The 12,573-nt window shown below is 42.3% G+C and overlaps 1 protein-coding gene across 8 annotated transcripts in view; it reads left to right on the forward strand.

Moving 5' to 3' along the window:
* LOC132881889 (zinc finger protein 43-like) overlaps window positions 1–12,005 on the forward strand; it is a 34,701-nt gene extending 22,696 nt beyond the window's left edge. For 7 of the 8 annotated variants that reach the window (XM_060914908.1, XM_060914946.1, XM_060914927.1 and 4 more), the window contains 2 exons: window positions 2,808–3,048; window positions 10,560–12,005. In XM_060914908.1, the coding sequence (XP_060770891.1) occupies window positions 2,808–3,048; window positions 10,560–11,739 (1,421 nt within the window). In that variant the 3' untranslated portion in view covers window positions 11,740–12,005. Of the gene's footprint in view, window positions 1–2,807; window positions 3,049–4,717; window positions 4,914–10,559 lie in introns of all 8 variants that reach the window. The other variant, XM_060914973.1, reaches the window with a different exon arrangement.
* The last annotated feature ends 568 nt before the right edge of the window (window positions 12,006–12,573 follow it).

A 12,573-nucleotide genomic window follows, 5' to 3' on the forward strand; every position in this document is an offset into this window, starting at 1 on the left:
AACTGCCCTGGTAATATGTCACATGATTTTCCCGTACTAAAGCAACCTTCGGGGCCGTGGTTTTGTGGTTGATGCAGTTAATTGTTTGAAACACGTTGTCAGACCGCCATCACTACTACACGCTATATGAAAAATATTTGCCCCCTTGCGATTTCTAATTGCCCCCTTAGTAAACTGTTCCTGGCGCCGGGGCTGCAAGATTTCCCGACACTTGTTTAAGATGCCAAACTTCATAGTAAGGAGAAAATAATTCCACAATATTTAGTGCCTCGTCAGTCTCAAAAATTAATAGTGAAGGACCAACGCGAATTAAGTGCCAAAAAAACATCTCGTAGGCCTATATTTTACATTTTCAAAAAAGTCCGGAATTGGAAGTCAGTCAGTGGAGTGTAATGAAGTGTCTCATTCACTAAGCACAAAAGGTCAGAAAACAGTGGAGAAAACAGCTATTGCTTAAATAGGCTACTAATGGTTTACATTAGTAATTTAATGTATGTGACAAATAAGTTCATTGATTAAATAGATAAAGAAGCGAATACTCCAAAGCTCAAAATTCAGGAAAGTGGCTCCGGTGTCGCAAGTGCACAAGAACAGTTATTTGAAAGTTAACCTAATGAATTTGTGCGTGCGCGTGAGATTTCATGAAGAACCGGGACAATTGGCATTCGGTGAAAGATTCACACCTATGACTCATTATATTCGCGCGCGCCCTCTCGCCCACTGTCGCTTCGTTTTCCCGATTTACACGAGTGTCTGAAGATGGAGTTTTCAGAAATCTCCACTCTGCCCAGAGTTTGCAAAAGTAGCTGTTTTCAGTGACTGAAACCTCCGTATAGGTGTGAATGAGAGGTGCAACCGAATAAATAAATAAATAAATATGCGTCTTTTTTTATCTGGCTACATGTAGGCTATCACTGTGCAAAGCCTCTAATGTTGAAATGGTAGTAATATTTGTTAAAATAATAGTAGGCTAATTTCCACATTAATTGGTAAAATGGCCCAAGGGATGTTATGGGGGGGATGGCCGTTTTATAAGGGGGATGATTTGAGATTTTTATTTCAGAAGGGGGATGCCATCCCCCACATCCCCCCTCAACTCGAGTACTGCGTATAAGGCCACCTGACATAGGCCCTTCGATTTCCATCACTAGAGCGCGTCAAATTACTTTCGGTTTTGCCAGCATGGACGCGCTTCTTTTAAATGAAGGCACAGATGTGTCAGACATTGACAAAATGGTAAAGAATAAGTGGAGATGGGCTTGGCTAAATGAAATGGGAGATAATGGCAAGCTCCTGCTGCTGTGCCAAGGAAAAAGAAACAAAAACAGGCATCAGGTGTTGCCAAACTAGATGCCTTTGGCTTCACTGCGAAGAAGCAGAAAAAGTGAACTTTCACTTTACTTTTCTTGTTTCCTGGCTTTATTTCAACAGATTTTCTTATTTTTGTTTCTGTTCCACCCTTTTGAAAGCATGGTTCAAGTTCGACTGCACTTGCACTTTTCTCTTAACCACTGCTGTGCATTGCTAAAGTATTGTTGAAATAAATTTGCACGTTGTGCTGAAAACTTGATGTTTCATCATGAATAGCCAGTAATGACAATGGTCAAGTCTTGCCTTAGCTTTAGTCATTGTTAAAATTATGTAAATGTACTATAAGTAGGGGCCGAGGGGATAATGGACAACACGGCGTTTAAAATTTGACGCATCGCTGACGTGGTAGGGGCCAACGACATGGAGCTTTTTTTTTCAGTCAGATGATTTTTTTTTTTTTGCTTTAATCCATGAAAATGTATTAAAAGCTTCCTATGTTTAGTTGTGACTCCAAGTTGTTGTTGGTGGTGTTTGTGAACAAAAGTAACCATCTTGCCAAATTCCTTCACCACAGTTCTGTCCTGTTGTTATTTATGACACATTGACATGTTAAAGTGCATATCACGGGTAAATTCAGGAGCAAGATCAATGTAATTCTTCTATTTTATATTAAACTTTGGTCAAATATCTGTAACATTCTGCATTCTCTGCAATTTTTTTTTACCTTGTGCAATACCAGAAAAATTCAGTTGAAATCAAGCCATTTGAGGCGAATTGGTCCGCCTCTGAAAAAACTTGGCATTTGAATTTCCCGGCGAACATTGATTTTCGTGACGTCATCTGCAGGACACCTCCCTCTGAATCCTATGTCAGCACTGGTTTGTTTATGAGAAAACGACCTGATGATTTTCTGCTAATTTCTTCAACATTATCGTGCAATTATTAAAATGGTTAACAGATGTATTGTAGGAGGGTGTAGCAACACCAATCATGATGGGATTAGTACTCATCATTTTCCAAAAGACCGGACAGTGAGAGAGAGAAATGGGAGCGCTTGGTCTACACAGGCTGTGCACTGAAACCGTGCAAAGCTCTCGCAGTCTGCTGGCGCTTCCGCAGATAATGTCACGAATCTGGCTCCAGACTCCCTTGGGATTTTTCCAGACGCGTTTTATTTTATTTTTTTCTGCTGGAGACAGATGGCCTTGTGCAAAATTACCCTTCTGGATGAGTGTGTAAAGGGACATACTTTCATATAAAAAAAACCATGAAATTGGTCCAGAATATGCACTTTAATGATCAGACATTATAGTCTGTCGTTACTCTGGAATGACCCAGTCTATCACCAGTGAGTGGCTTATTGGCTTTACTATTATAACAGTGGAATGACTTGTTTCAGCACTAGACATGGATAGTGTTGTAATATTTATACACTAGTATTTAAAATGTTCATATAAACAAAATGCTATATCTAAAGAATGGTTGTTTTTCTTTAGGTACACAAGTTACAGGTTCTGTAAATGTGGAGGTTGGCACAACTACCACAGACGCACCTTGGACCAAAAGATGTCCTCTGGCGTCCCCACCATTCAAGGCTCCGAGGCCAGCAAAAAGACCTCGGCTGGATTTCGAAGAGGAAGACAAAGGAGAGCTTTCCACAGAGGTCCCTGAACCACAGGCTCCCACCGATGATCCTGTCGAGTCAGTCATAGTTACGATAGAATCGTCACAGTTTTCGTGAGTGCATTAGCATTTCCTTTTCACACAAATGACTGATGGTGTCCTTTCAGATGATCTCCCCTTTTATTGAAGGCCTGTACTGACAGGAGTGATTCTTTTAAGCATCATTTGTTATAACCAGTGCTACATTGACATCCACCTTTTGAGAATTCGGATTTAAGAGTGGGCAATCTCTCTCTCTCTCTTCCCTCCCTCCCTCCCTCCCTCCCCACCCCTTAAAAAATCACATGATGAACTTTTAACACGTCATGATTCATAATCTGAATTATGACTTTTTTTGTTCCGGATTTTGAAATGTATTGTTGAGAATATCCAGAATCAAACATGTCTACAGACTTATCTGTTTGCACCATTTTTAAAACACTATATTGCTTTAAAGACTGTTTTCAAAACTTGATTTTAAATATTAAACCAAGTTGTGATCAGCAGTCACTCAAACACAGACATTAACCCCTTAACATGATTGTGGAGTTAGTCAAACCAAAACTGGCCTCTCCAAGACCTACCCAAAGTAAATTGAATGCTGTTCTTGAACCATTTGAAGTACATGCATGCTTTTGGTCTTCTCTGAAAGGTAAGTTGTTTGCATGAAAACTGGAGGTATGAATTATGACCTAGAATACATGGAAAATTAGGCAAGTGATGTAACAGCAGTCTGTGAGTATTTATTGACGTAATAATTGGATCTGGACCTTTTGCCTGTGTATGAAACTGTTTTTGTCAGAATTATTGCGATTGTGGATTACTGTGAGGCCTCGTGAGTGAGGTTCCTCAAGTTTGAAATTGTTGATTGTACCTGCTGTTGTGGTTGTATCTTGAAATAGTTTGCATCACTTGAATCACAAGGATCTTAGCTTTCCAAAGATATGTCGCAAGAACACCTACTTAAACAGCGTTTTGTGTACGTATTCTGACAGCCTGCACACAGTCTTGATAGTATAAACAGCACAAATGTTTCAAATCAACTCAAATGTGCTCTTTTCAAATAACATTTTCACTCTTGCACTGGGCCATGAGTCACTCGTTGGTGGAAAAACTTGCTGTGCTTTATTTGTGTAGTCGTCATCGACTGTGATTCGCTATACCTGTGGTGAATGATGATGATGATAGAAAAATATTTGGTGCTTGGCAGATCGTACCATGCATGTAAAGTGTGCATCAGTGCTTTAAATCAGTTTGGAACAGCACCATATATCCATAGTTTGATAGAATGTAATCAGCTCAGTCACCTCTTTACGTCATTTGCTGCTTTTATTGTAATTTTTTTCGACTGCTCTAATGCATCAGTAAATTATAACTGTTTATTTCAATATTTTGTAAGATGCAGATGAATGGGGTTCTACCAACTTGAGTGAAACGCACTCTATGTTCACGATTTCTTGTATTACCTTTAGAAGTGGCAACTGTTGCTCAACAAAGTTTACAGATAACTTTGCTTTGAGAAATATCTGACCACACATTGCCGAACCACTGCTGACATCGAGTATTTAAAAAAAATAATAATAAAAAAACTGGCACCAGCACCTCATTTGAAATGTTTTCCAAATATGTTGCACAAAAGACACCCTGTGATGATGACGCATGATATACGGGTGTACTTCAAAAATTTCTGAGCCTCACCCAGAAAATGTCATAGGAGAAAGATTGTTCTTGTATAATTTTTCAGCATGGTCTCCTTGAACTTCAATGCACTTGGTCTACCGATGTTCAAACTTCGCTATCCCTTCACGGAAGGTGGTCACATCTTGAGCCTCCAGATCCTCCTCAACAGCATGAATGACTTCATCACTCTGAAAATGGTGACCACACGAGTGGGATTTCAGTTTGGGGAAACCAGTAGAAGTCAGACGGTGCCAGGTCAGGTGAGTAAGGTGCATGGGGCAACAGTTCAAAGCCACATTTGGCTGCTTCTGCTCTTTCCGCCTGTGCAGTGTGGACGGGCACGTTGTCCTGGAGCAACAGTATGCCAGCTTGAAGCGTTTCTCTCTTTTCTCTTTGATTTGCTTCTTTTATTTGAGTTTTTGTGGACAGTGACACAAGGCTTTAGTTACGCTCTGAAATGGGAGTTGTGCCCCTTGTTTCCGGGTGAGGCTGAGAACTTTTTGAAGTCCCCTCATAATTTGGCCAATCAGCACATCCACCTAGTAGGCAGTCGTTATGTTGGTTTGTGAATGTTGCATAGATTGTTATTACTGGCCATCAAGGTTTTATGGGAAGTTTGAAAACATTAGTAGGATGACATAAAAGGTCACGGCCTCTACAATTCACTTGAAAAGTAGATTGTGGACATCACCATCAATGATGATGATACAAAACCGCCAGTTTGCCCAATCCTACTCATTACATATTACACATTATTCCCACTGGCATTGTTTGAATAACAAGGTTTGTGTCGGACAGCCAGTGCAAAACCATTCTACAAGATTTTTTTTTTTTCGAAAAGTTTCATCCAGGCGGCACGGTGGTGTAGTGGTTAGCGCTGTCGCCTCACAGCAAGAAGGTCCTGGGTTCGAGCCCCGGGGCCGGCAAGGGCCTTTCTGTGTGGAGTTTGCATGTTCTCCCCGTGTCCGCGTGGGTTTCCTCCGGGTGCTCCGGTTTCCCCCACAGTCCAAAGACATGCAGGTTAGGTTAACTGGTGACTCTAAATTGACCGTAGGTGTGAGTGTGAATGGTTGTCTGTGTCTATGTGTCAGCCCTGTGATGACCTGGCGACTTGTCCAGGGTGTACCTCGCCTTTCGCCCGTAGTCAGCTGGGATAGGCTCCAGCTTGCCTGCGACCCTCTAGAAGGATAAAGCGGCTAGAGATAATGAGATGAGATGAGAAGTTTCATCCAGTTGGTTGATTTATTAATCTTAAATTCTTATATACAACTGAAGAAATTTTCACTTACTTATGATGTTTCAGTGTCTGTCTTCGCTGACATGTTGATCACATCTAACGCTTGGCATCTCTGGCCACCGCTGGATGGTACACGTGACCTAGAAATCAGCTAATCCCATGTATGGATGAGTTGGTATGTCCCGATTCATGCAGCAGTCTGTCTTCTGGATCCATATAGCCTCTCTTATCCATTTGGTCTGCCTGTGTGCCTCCCTATCGATCACCTTGACCCCCTCCAAGTCAATCACATGGTTTTCCATAACAGCCTAATGGCTGACTTGTGTGTGATGGTCCCAGTCTGAGTCCTTGCAGCTCTTGTCTGTGTGGCCTGAGTGAAGGTATCAGCTTCCTCCCTGTTTCTCCAATGTATACACTCTTAGAGGGCAATTTTTACAGGGAAGCCGGCATACCACCTCCATCCTTTGTTCATTCTCCACTTTGTCTTTCAGGTGGACAAGGATGTTCCTAATGTTCCTTAAGGGGACGGTTGACTGTAGTAATACCGTAGGACTTTAAAATCCTGGTGTAAGCTTTTCTGAGCCCTTTCACATAAGGCACCACAACCATATCCTGATATTTCTGTTCAAGCTGTTTCGGGACATAGGGACATACCAACTCGGCCATATGTGAGATTAGCTGATTTCTAGATCATGTGCACCATCCAGTGGTGGCCAGAGATGCCAAGCGTTAGATGTGATCAAGATGTCAACTAAGAAAGACATTGGAATATCATAAGTAAGTGAAAATTTCTTCATGTATAATAATAATTTTCTTAACATTCTACAAGCAGTATATTCTGAGGTATTGCCTGGAAGCCATGGGAGTCTAAAACACAACACAATAGCACATTAATGCCATTTAGCAAATGCTCTTATCCCGAGCGACATATAACATACCCAGGGCAGTCTGGGGAGCAGTTGGGGGCTAGGTGCCTTCCTCAAGGGCACTTCAGCCATTCCTGCTTGCCCAGGGAATCAAACTAGTAACCTTTTTGGTCCTAAAGCTACTTCTCTAACCATTAGGCCATGGCTTCCCCTATGTATTGTTCTAATTTTTTTTTCATTCATTCATTCATTCATTCATTCATTCAATTTTTTTTAACCTTGAAGGTGTTTTGAACAAATTGCAATATTTGGTAGAATTAAACGACATATCAGATTGTTGTTGGCATCCATCTGTCTTAGGAGACGATGGTATAGTGCTAGGAGCTGGAAGAACACCTTTAAGTGGCTATGCAGGCCCACTCTAGAGTGACGGTTTCTTCCTCATTGTCTGCAGACTAAGGTAAATGACCTTCTAGAGGCTGCCCTTGCATTCCTTCTGATTCTCTTCTCAGCGAACTAAATGTTTCTGTGACTCTCTGCCCTCTGCAGTCCAACTCTGACTATAGCTCTCCATTTATCACAATTGTCTGCGATGTATTCTCAGTTGTGAGTGTTGATGACGGTTCGCCGCATGTCCCTTTTGCATCGGAGTTTTGGATACCCAACTGACCAAGATCGTGTGCACAACTCCCTGTAAAGTATGTCCCTTGAAATTTGATCTGGCTCCATCCATCAAACATGACCAAGCCACCTGAAGCATCTTGGGCTGAGAAGTGCAACCAAGCTAGGGATTCTACCATGCTTAAGGACCTCGGTGTTATCCACTTTCTCCTGCTACTTGATCTGGAGGCTACATCTGAGACAGCGGAGGTGGAAGCTGTTGAGTCGCTTCTCTTGTTTGGCATACATTGTACAAGTCTCGCTGGCATATGGAGCACTTGCATGTGACGTCACAGCCGATCCAGATTGTGACAGACGCCATCTTGTCGGTCAAACGCCATATTCCGCCTTCTACTTCTACTTCTGGTTCTACTTCTGCTTTTACTTCTTCCTTTTCTTTTGGAAAACCCTACTATATACAATTCTACTACAATGGCTGCGGCTACAAGCTCTCCCTACCTGTGCATGTTTTTTTGTGTGTATTTTTGCGTGTTGTTCGTCTGTACCGGACTTCAATATCCACTACAACCGTATGGACTTACTGGACATTGGTTTCCAGCAGAAAATGATGGTTTGTAGCAATTTCCATCGCATGCACAACATTCCGGACGAGATAGCGAGACCAGCGGGGTCTCCATGGATTGTTATCGGAGGCAAAGCGAAGGAGGCGGCGCCGGGAGTGGAAGCAAAAGCGAGGCTGCAGGCAGAGCCGGCCTGTTGACTAAGCTCAGAAAACAGCCACTCAAACCTCCACTGCTAAGCGTCTATCTCTCCAACGCCAGATCCATGTAAACAAGACGGACGATTTGGAATTACAGCTGGAATTACCTTATTCCATTCTATAATCGGCTGGTCAGTGCTATACTCCAATACTTAAGTGACTTACCTGTCCAATGAGGATTCTTGTTTACAAGATGCCACATCTGAGTCGCTGACAAATCCTGAATTTCTGTAAAGATAACTGTCCAGAGATTTATAGGCACGCAGTGCTTCACCACTGAACAGCGAGGGAAAGTTAATGAGGTAATTATACACGTCCGGGTATTCCGCTGGCAGTTCAAAATCTGGTCGTGAAAACTCCGTCCGGTAAGCCATAAGGGTCACTAATCTGTCGATCGTTTATTTTAGACATATATCTAGTTATCTGTTCATTAGAAAAATGAGCCGTGTAGTCTGTCGGTTGAAATTGATCCATTCTGTACACGAGTGCAGCAGTATTCAGCGGTGTTTTTGACCGACAAGATGGCGGTTGTGTACTTTCCGGTCACGTGACTGCAAGATCTCTATAGAAGTGTGCTGAGTACATAAGCTTCGTAGACACGTAGCTTGGTTTTCTCATTAGTTGGCTATTGTACCAAACTTGCTTATTCAGTCTGGCCATGATAGCTGTAGCTTTGGTGATTCTGGAGCTCACTTCGGCGTCCAAGGAAGGGGAGCTTGAGATGGTAGACCCAAGGTAGGTGAACGAGTCTGGTACTTTGAGATGGGTATTGTCGATGGTATCCTGGGCGAAGATGTTTGTCTTTTTCAGGCTGATGGTCAGCCCGAACTCTTTACAGGTGTGAGACAGTTAACTAACTGCTGCAATTCAGCTTGACTGTGTGACACCAGTGCTGCATCATCTGCAAATAGCAACTTGCATATGAGGACTTCCCTAACGTTTGTTTTGGAGTGGAGTTGGGCAGTATTGTTGTTTCCCATTGTCTTTCGTGCAAAGGAAAATTCCCTCATTGCACTCTGCAAAGGCGTACTGGAGGAGCATGGAGAAAAATTCTGAATAGAGTCGGTGCCAAGACACAACCTTGCTTCACACCATTATTCACAGGAAAGGCATTGGAGATTGCTTCAATGGTACAAACAGTGCCATGGGTTGTAAGGGTGTGGGTATTGTATGGTAGAATGTCTGTACATATTTGTGTCTTGTAGTCCGAGTTGCTTTGTATACAGCCTGTTGTGACCTGTCGTGGTAGCTGTGGTTTCGGTTTTCACCCCTCATTCACAGCATGTCCCAGTGCAGACTGCCGTGCCTGGTCTAGGTTCTATGCCAGTGGAGCCAAAAAAGGCAATAAAAGTACCCTGACTTGCTTTGTACCAAGCTATTCTGGTGTACCCTGGGACCAGCAGTTGTTTAATTGGTGCTAACAAGGCTCTGGTGGGGAAAGACTGTAGCTCCCTGAAGACTTAATCCTGCAGGCTGACCATTGCATGGATCCGCCTTGGGAACTCGTCAACTACGGCTCAGCTATGGATTAAACTACTGCTGTGTGGTTGTCTTCAGGAGAAGGCTAAGGGAGTAAACCCTACAGAAATCCAGAGTGGAGTCCCTAAGACAGCTGGATGGCACATCATGTTGCCTTCCGTCAACTTCTGCTGCGCCGATACCAAACTGTATTGATTCACCCTATCCTTTGGATCCTACAGCAATGTTGAGAGGGGGATCTTGATGTTTGAGCAGCTTAAATTCTCCATAGTCCTCGCCCAGGCTTTAGCGCCCTGGGCATGTCAAGTCCTTCAAAATGAATCCATTAAAATGTTTGCTGTTAAATCGGTGATTGATTTTATGTCCACCTTGAGTTCCGACACCCTGACAATCACCTCCAAATCGCTTTCATTCCAAATTTGGAGGTGTGGCTATAGTTCAACAGCAAAATATTTGTCAGACTGTCTAATTGTCAGTGAACAAAGCCAGTAGGGTGGACTTAAATATTGGGTGCTTGCAATCCCAATTACATACATCTCTGCTTACAAACTTCCAAATTAACTTTTGAGGTGTTTGAATCATTCTACCAAGCCATTTGTTTGTGGGTGATGAATGCTGGTATGGATGGATTTATTATTCAAGGCCCCGTGACCCACCAGTTGAGAATCACTGGTTTAGAGCCATGGAAAAGTTAAGGTTTCTGGATGTAATATTTAATGCAATATGAAACTCAGAACATGGTGTCAAATTTCACGAATCTATTTGACGCAGGGCTCAAACTTGAGATTTTGTTCATTTGGTGGGTAAAGGGACATTTAGTTCTAGAATTAAGAAAATCTGAAGCCAAAGGGCATGGGTTATGTATTGACTTGGCACATAATGACCCTTTTAGTTTTTATTTCCAAAATGTACTGATTTTGTTTTCTCCCCTGCTTCATTTCAGGAGTACTGAGGTGATGGTGAACACGCAATGTTTGCTGGAGCTTTTCCAGTTCTGCTGGTTTTGTCAGAGAGAGTGCTGTACTACCATTGAGGGCAACGAGAAGCTGTCTTCAGTCACACAGGACTGTAAGAGTTGTGGCGACCGCAGAGACTGGATGAGTCATCCTCCCACAAGTTTATCTAGTGATGAAGAAGCAAGCCTTTCAGAAGAGGAAGAGAAAAAGAAAAGAAAGAGGAAGTCTGATAGTTCAGATGAGTGGGAGCCTTGTTTAGATGAAGAAGCCACAGACTCTGATGTGTCTATGGATGAAGACCTGTTCACAGCTTTAAAGGAGGATGGTGAGGGTAAACTTGTGGTGTGGTGTACACAATGTGAGACTGAGGCCTCGCGCTCCTGTTCTATCCTTAAACACAAAAAAGTGTTCTGCTGTTCTCAGTGCAGGACAGGTGACGACGTTCAAACACATAATTGTGAAATTCTACCTGTTCAGTTTGATGATGTTGCCAGTTTTCAAATGCATGTTGAACAGGAGCACAGAGCCAAACCATTCAATATACTGTGTCAGGATTGTGGCAAGTTTGTTAGAGCAAATAAAGAGCATGTCTGTGAACACAAAATCAAATTAATTGTCTGTTCAGACTGTGGGAAAAGGTTCCTCACTGAGGTCGGCTTAAAGGCGCACTACAATCAGGTCCATTTGGCTGGTGATCATCCATGTAAATACTGTCTGAAGGTCTTCAAAACCAAATCTGCAAAACTGGACCATGAGCAGACTCATCCTAAAGAAAATCCATCCTACAGCTGTCCAGATTGTCCACAGACGTTTCGTGAGATTCACAAACGCGATAAACATGTTAGATCTCATCGAGGTCCACGTAAACATGTGTGTGATGTTTGTAACAAGGTGTTTAAGTATAGTACCAGGTTGAGGAGGCATAAACTCATCCACTCTGGTGAAAAGCCTTTCAAATGCCAAGTGTGTGAGCGTTCCTTTAACCAAGTAGTAAACCTCACTTCCCACATGCGCGTCCACACTGGAGAGAAACCTTTCATGTGTGAGCAATGTGGAGAGTCTTTCAGTCACAATGTCAGCCTGAAGAACCACAAGCAACGACACCATGACTCGGGTTCGACTCAGGAGGAAGAAATAATGAGTGATCTAGAGGAAAACGATTTATAAATGGTGGCAGTTTTTTAGTAAAGCTTTGATTAATAGTTCATGAGGAAAAATGATGTCTGAAGTCCTGCATCTGTAAATGGTTATTAAAAGTCTATTAAGGATGCAGATATTTCCTCCAACAAGCTTTCATTTTAATTCACAGACCTGTCTTCAACTTTCATAAAGCCTGCCTTGTCAAAACTGCCATGTAGTCTTCTCCTGTTATTTGTATAATACAGACTGTGCTGTCTCTCTTGCTGACACAATAAATAGAAGTTACAGAACCATTTCTGGAAGAATTCATTTTTTGTTGATTTCACCTCAAATTCAAAGCATATTACTGCTGAGAAAAATCACTGCACTGTTTTTGAAAAGCAAACACTGAAATAAATCAGCCAGCATTGCTGTTGCATTGTTCAATGATCTACTTTGTTGTAGTGTTCTGTCAGAACACCAGGTAAATGGGGAAATATGTATGAATAGGTCCTGATAGAATGGAGGGGATAAAAGTGTTCAACATGACCACTTTGCACATTTTATAAATCACAGTTGTGTTGCAGCCAAATCACAGCACTGCTGACGTTCAGGACAACATCTGTCATGCTCGTGCCATATTGCTGGTCAGTGTTCATGACTTTTGGATTGGTTTACATATTAACAGAGAACATTACTCACCCAAAGTAGACATTGGTTAACATGATACAAACATGAAAAGCATAACAAACAAGATCAACTGAGCTACTGCTCACTTGCGTATACCCCCGCTGTCGCTTGTATCAGAATGCAAGCAATTGAAGGAATAGGTCACTTATTATGAATGTTGACACCAACAAATAATTAACCCTGAAACAAGGA

The sequence above is a fragment of the Neoarius graeffei genome, chromosome 1, assembly GCF_027579695.1.
Source record: "Neoarius graeffei isolate fNeoGra1 chromosome 1, fNeoGra1.pri, whole genome shotgun sequence".
NCBI lineage: Eukaryota > Metazoa > Chordata > Actinopteri > Siluriformes > Ariidae > Neoarius > Neoarius graeffei.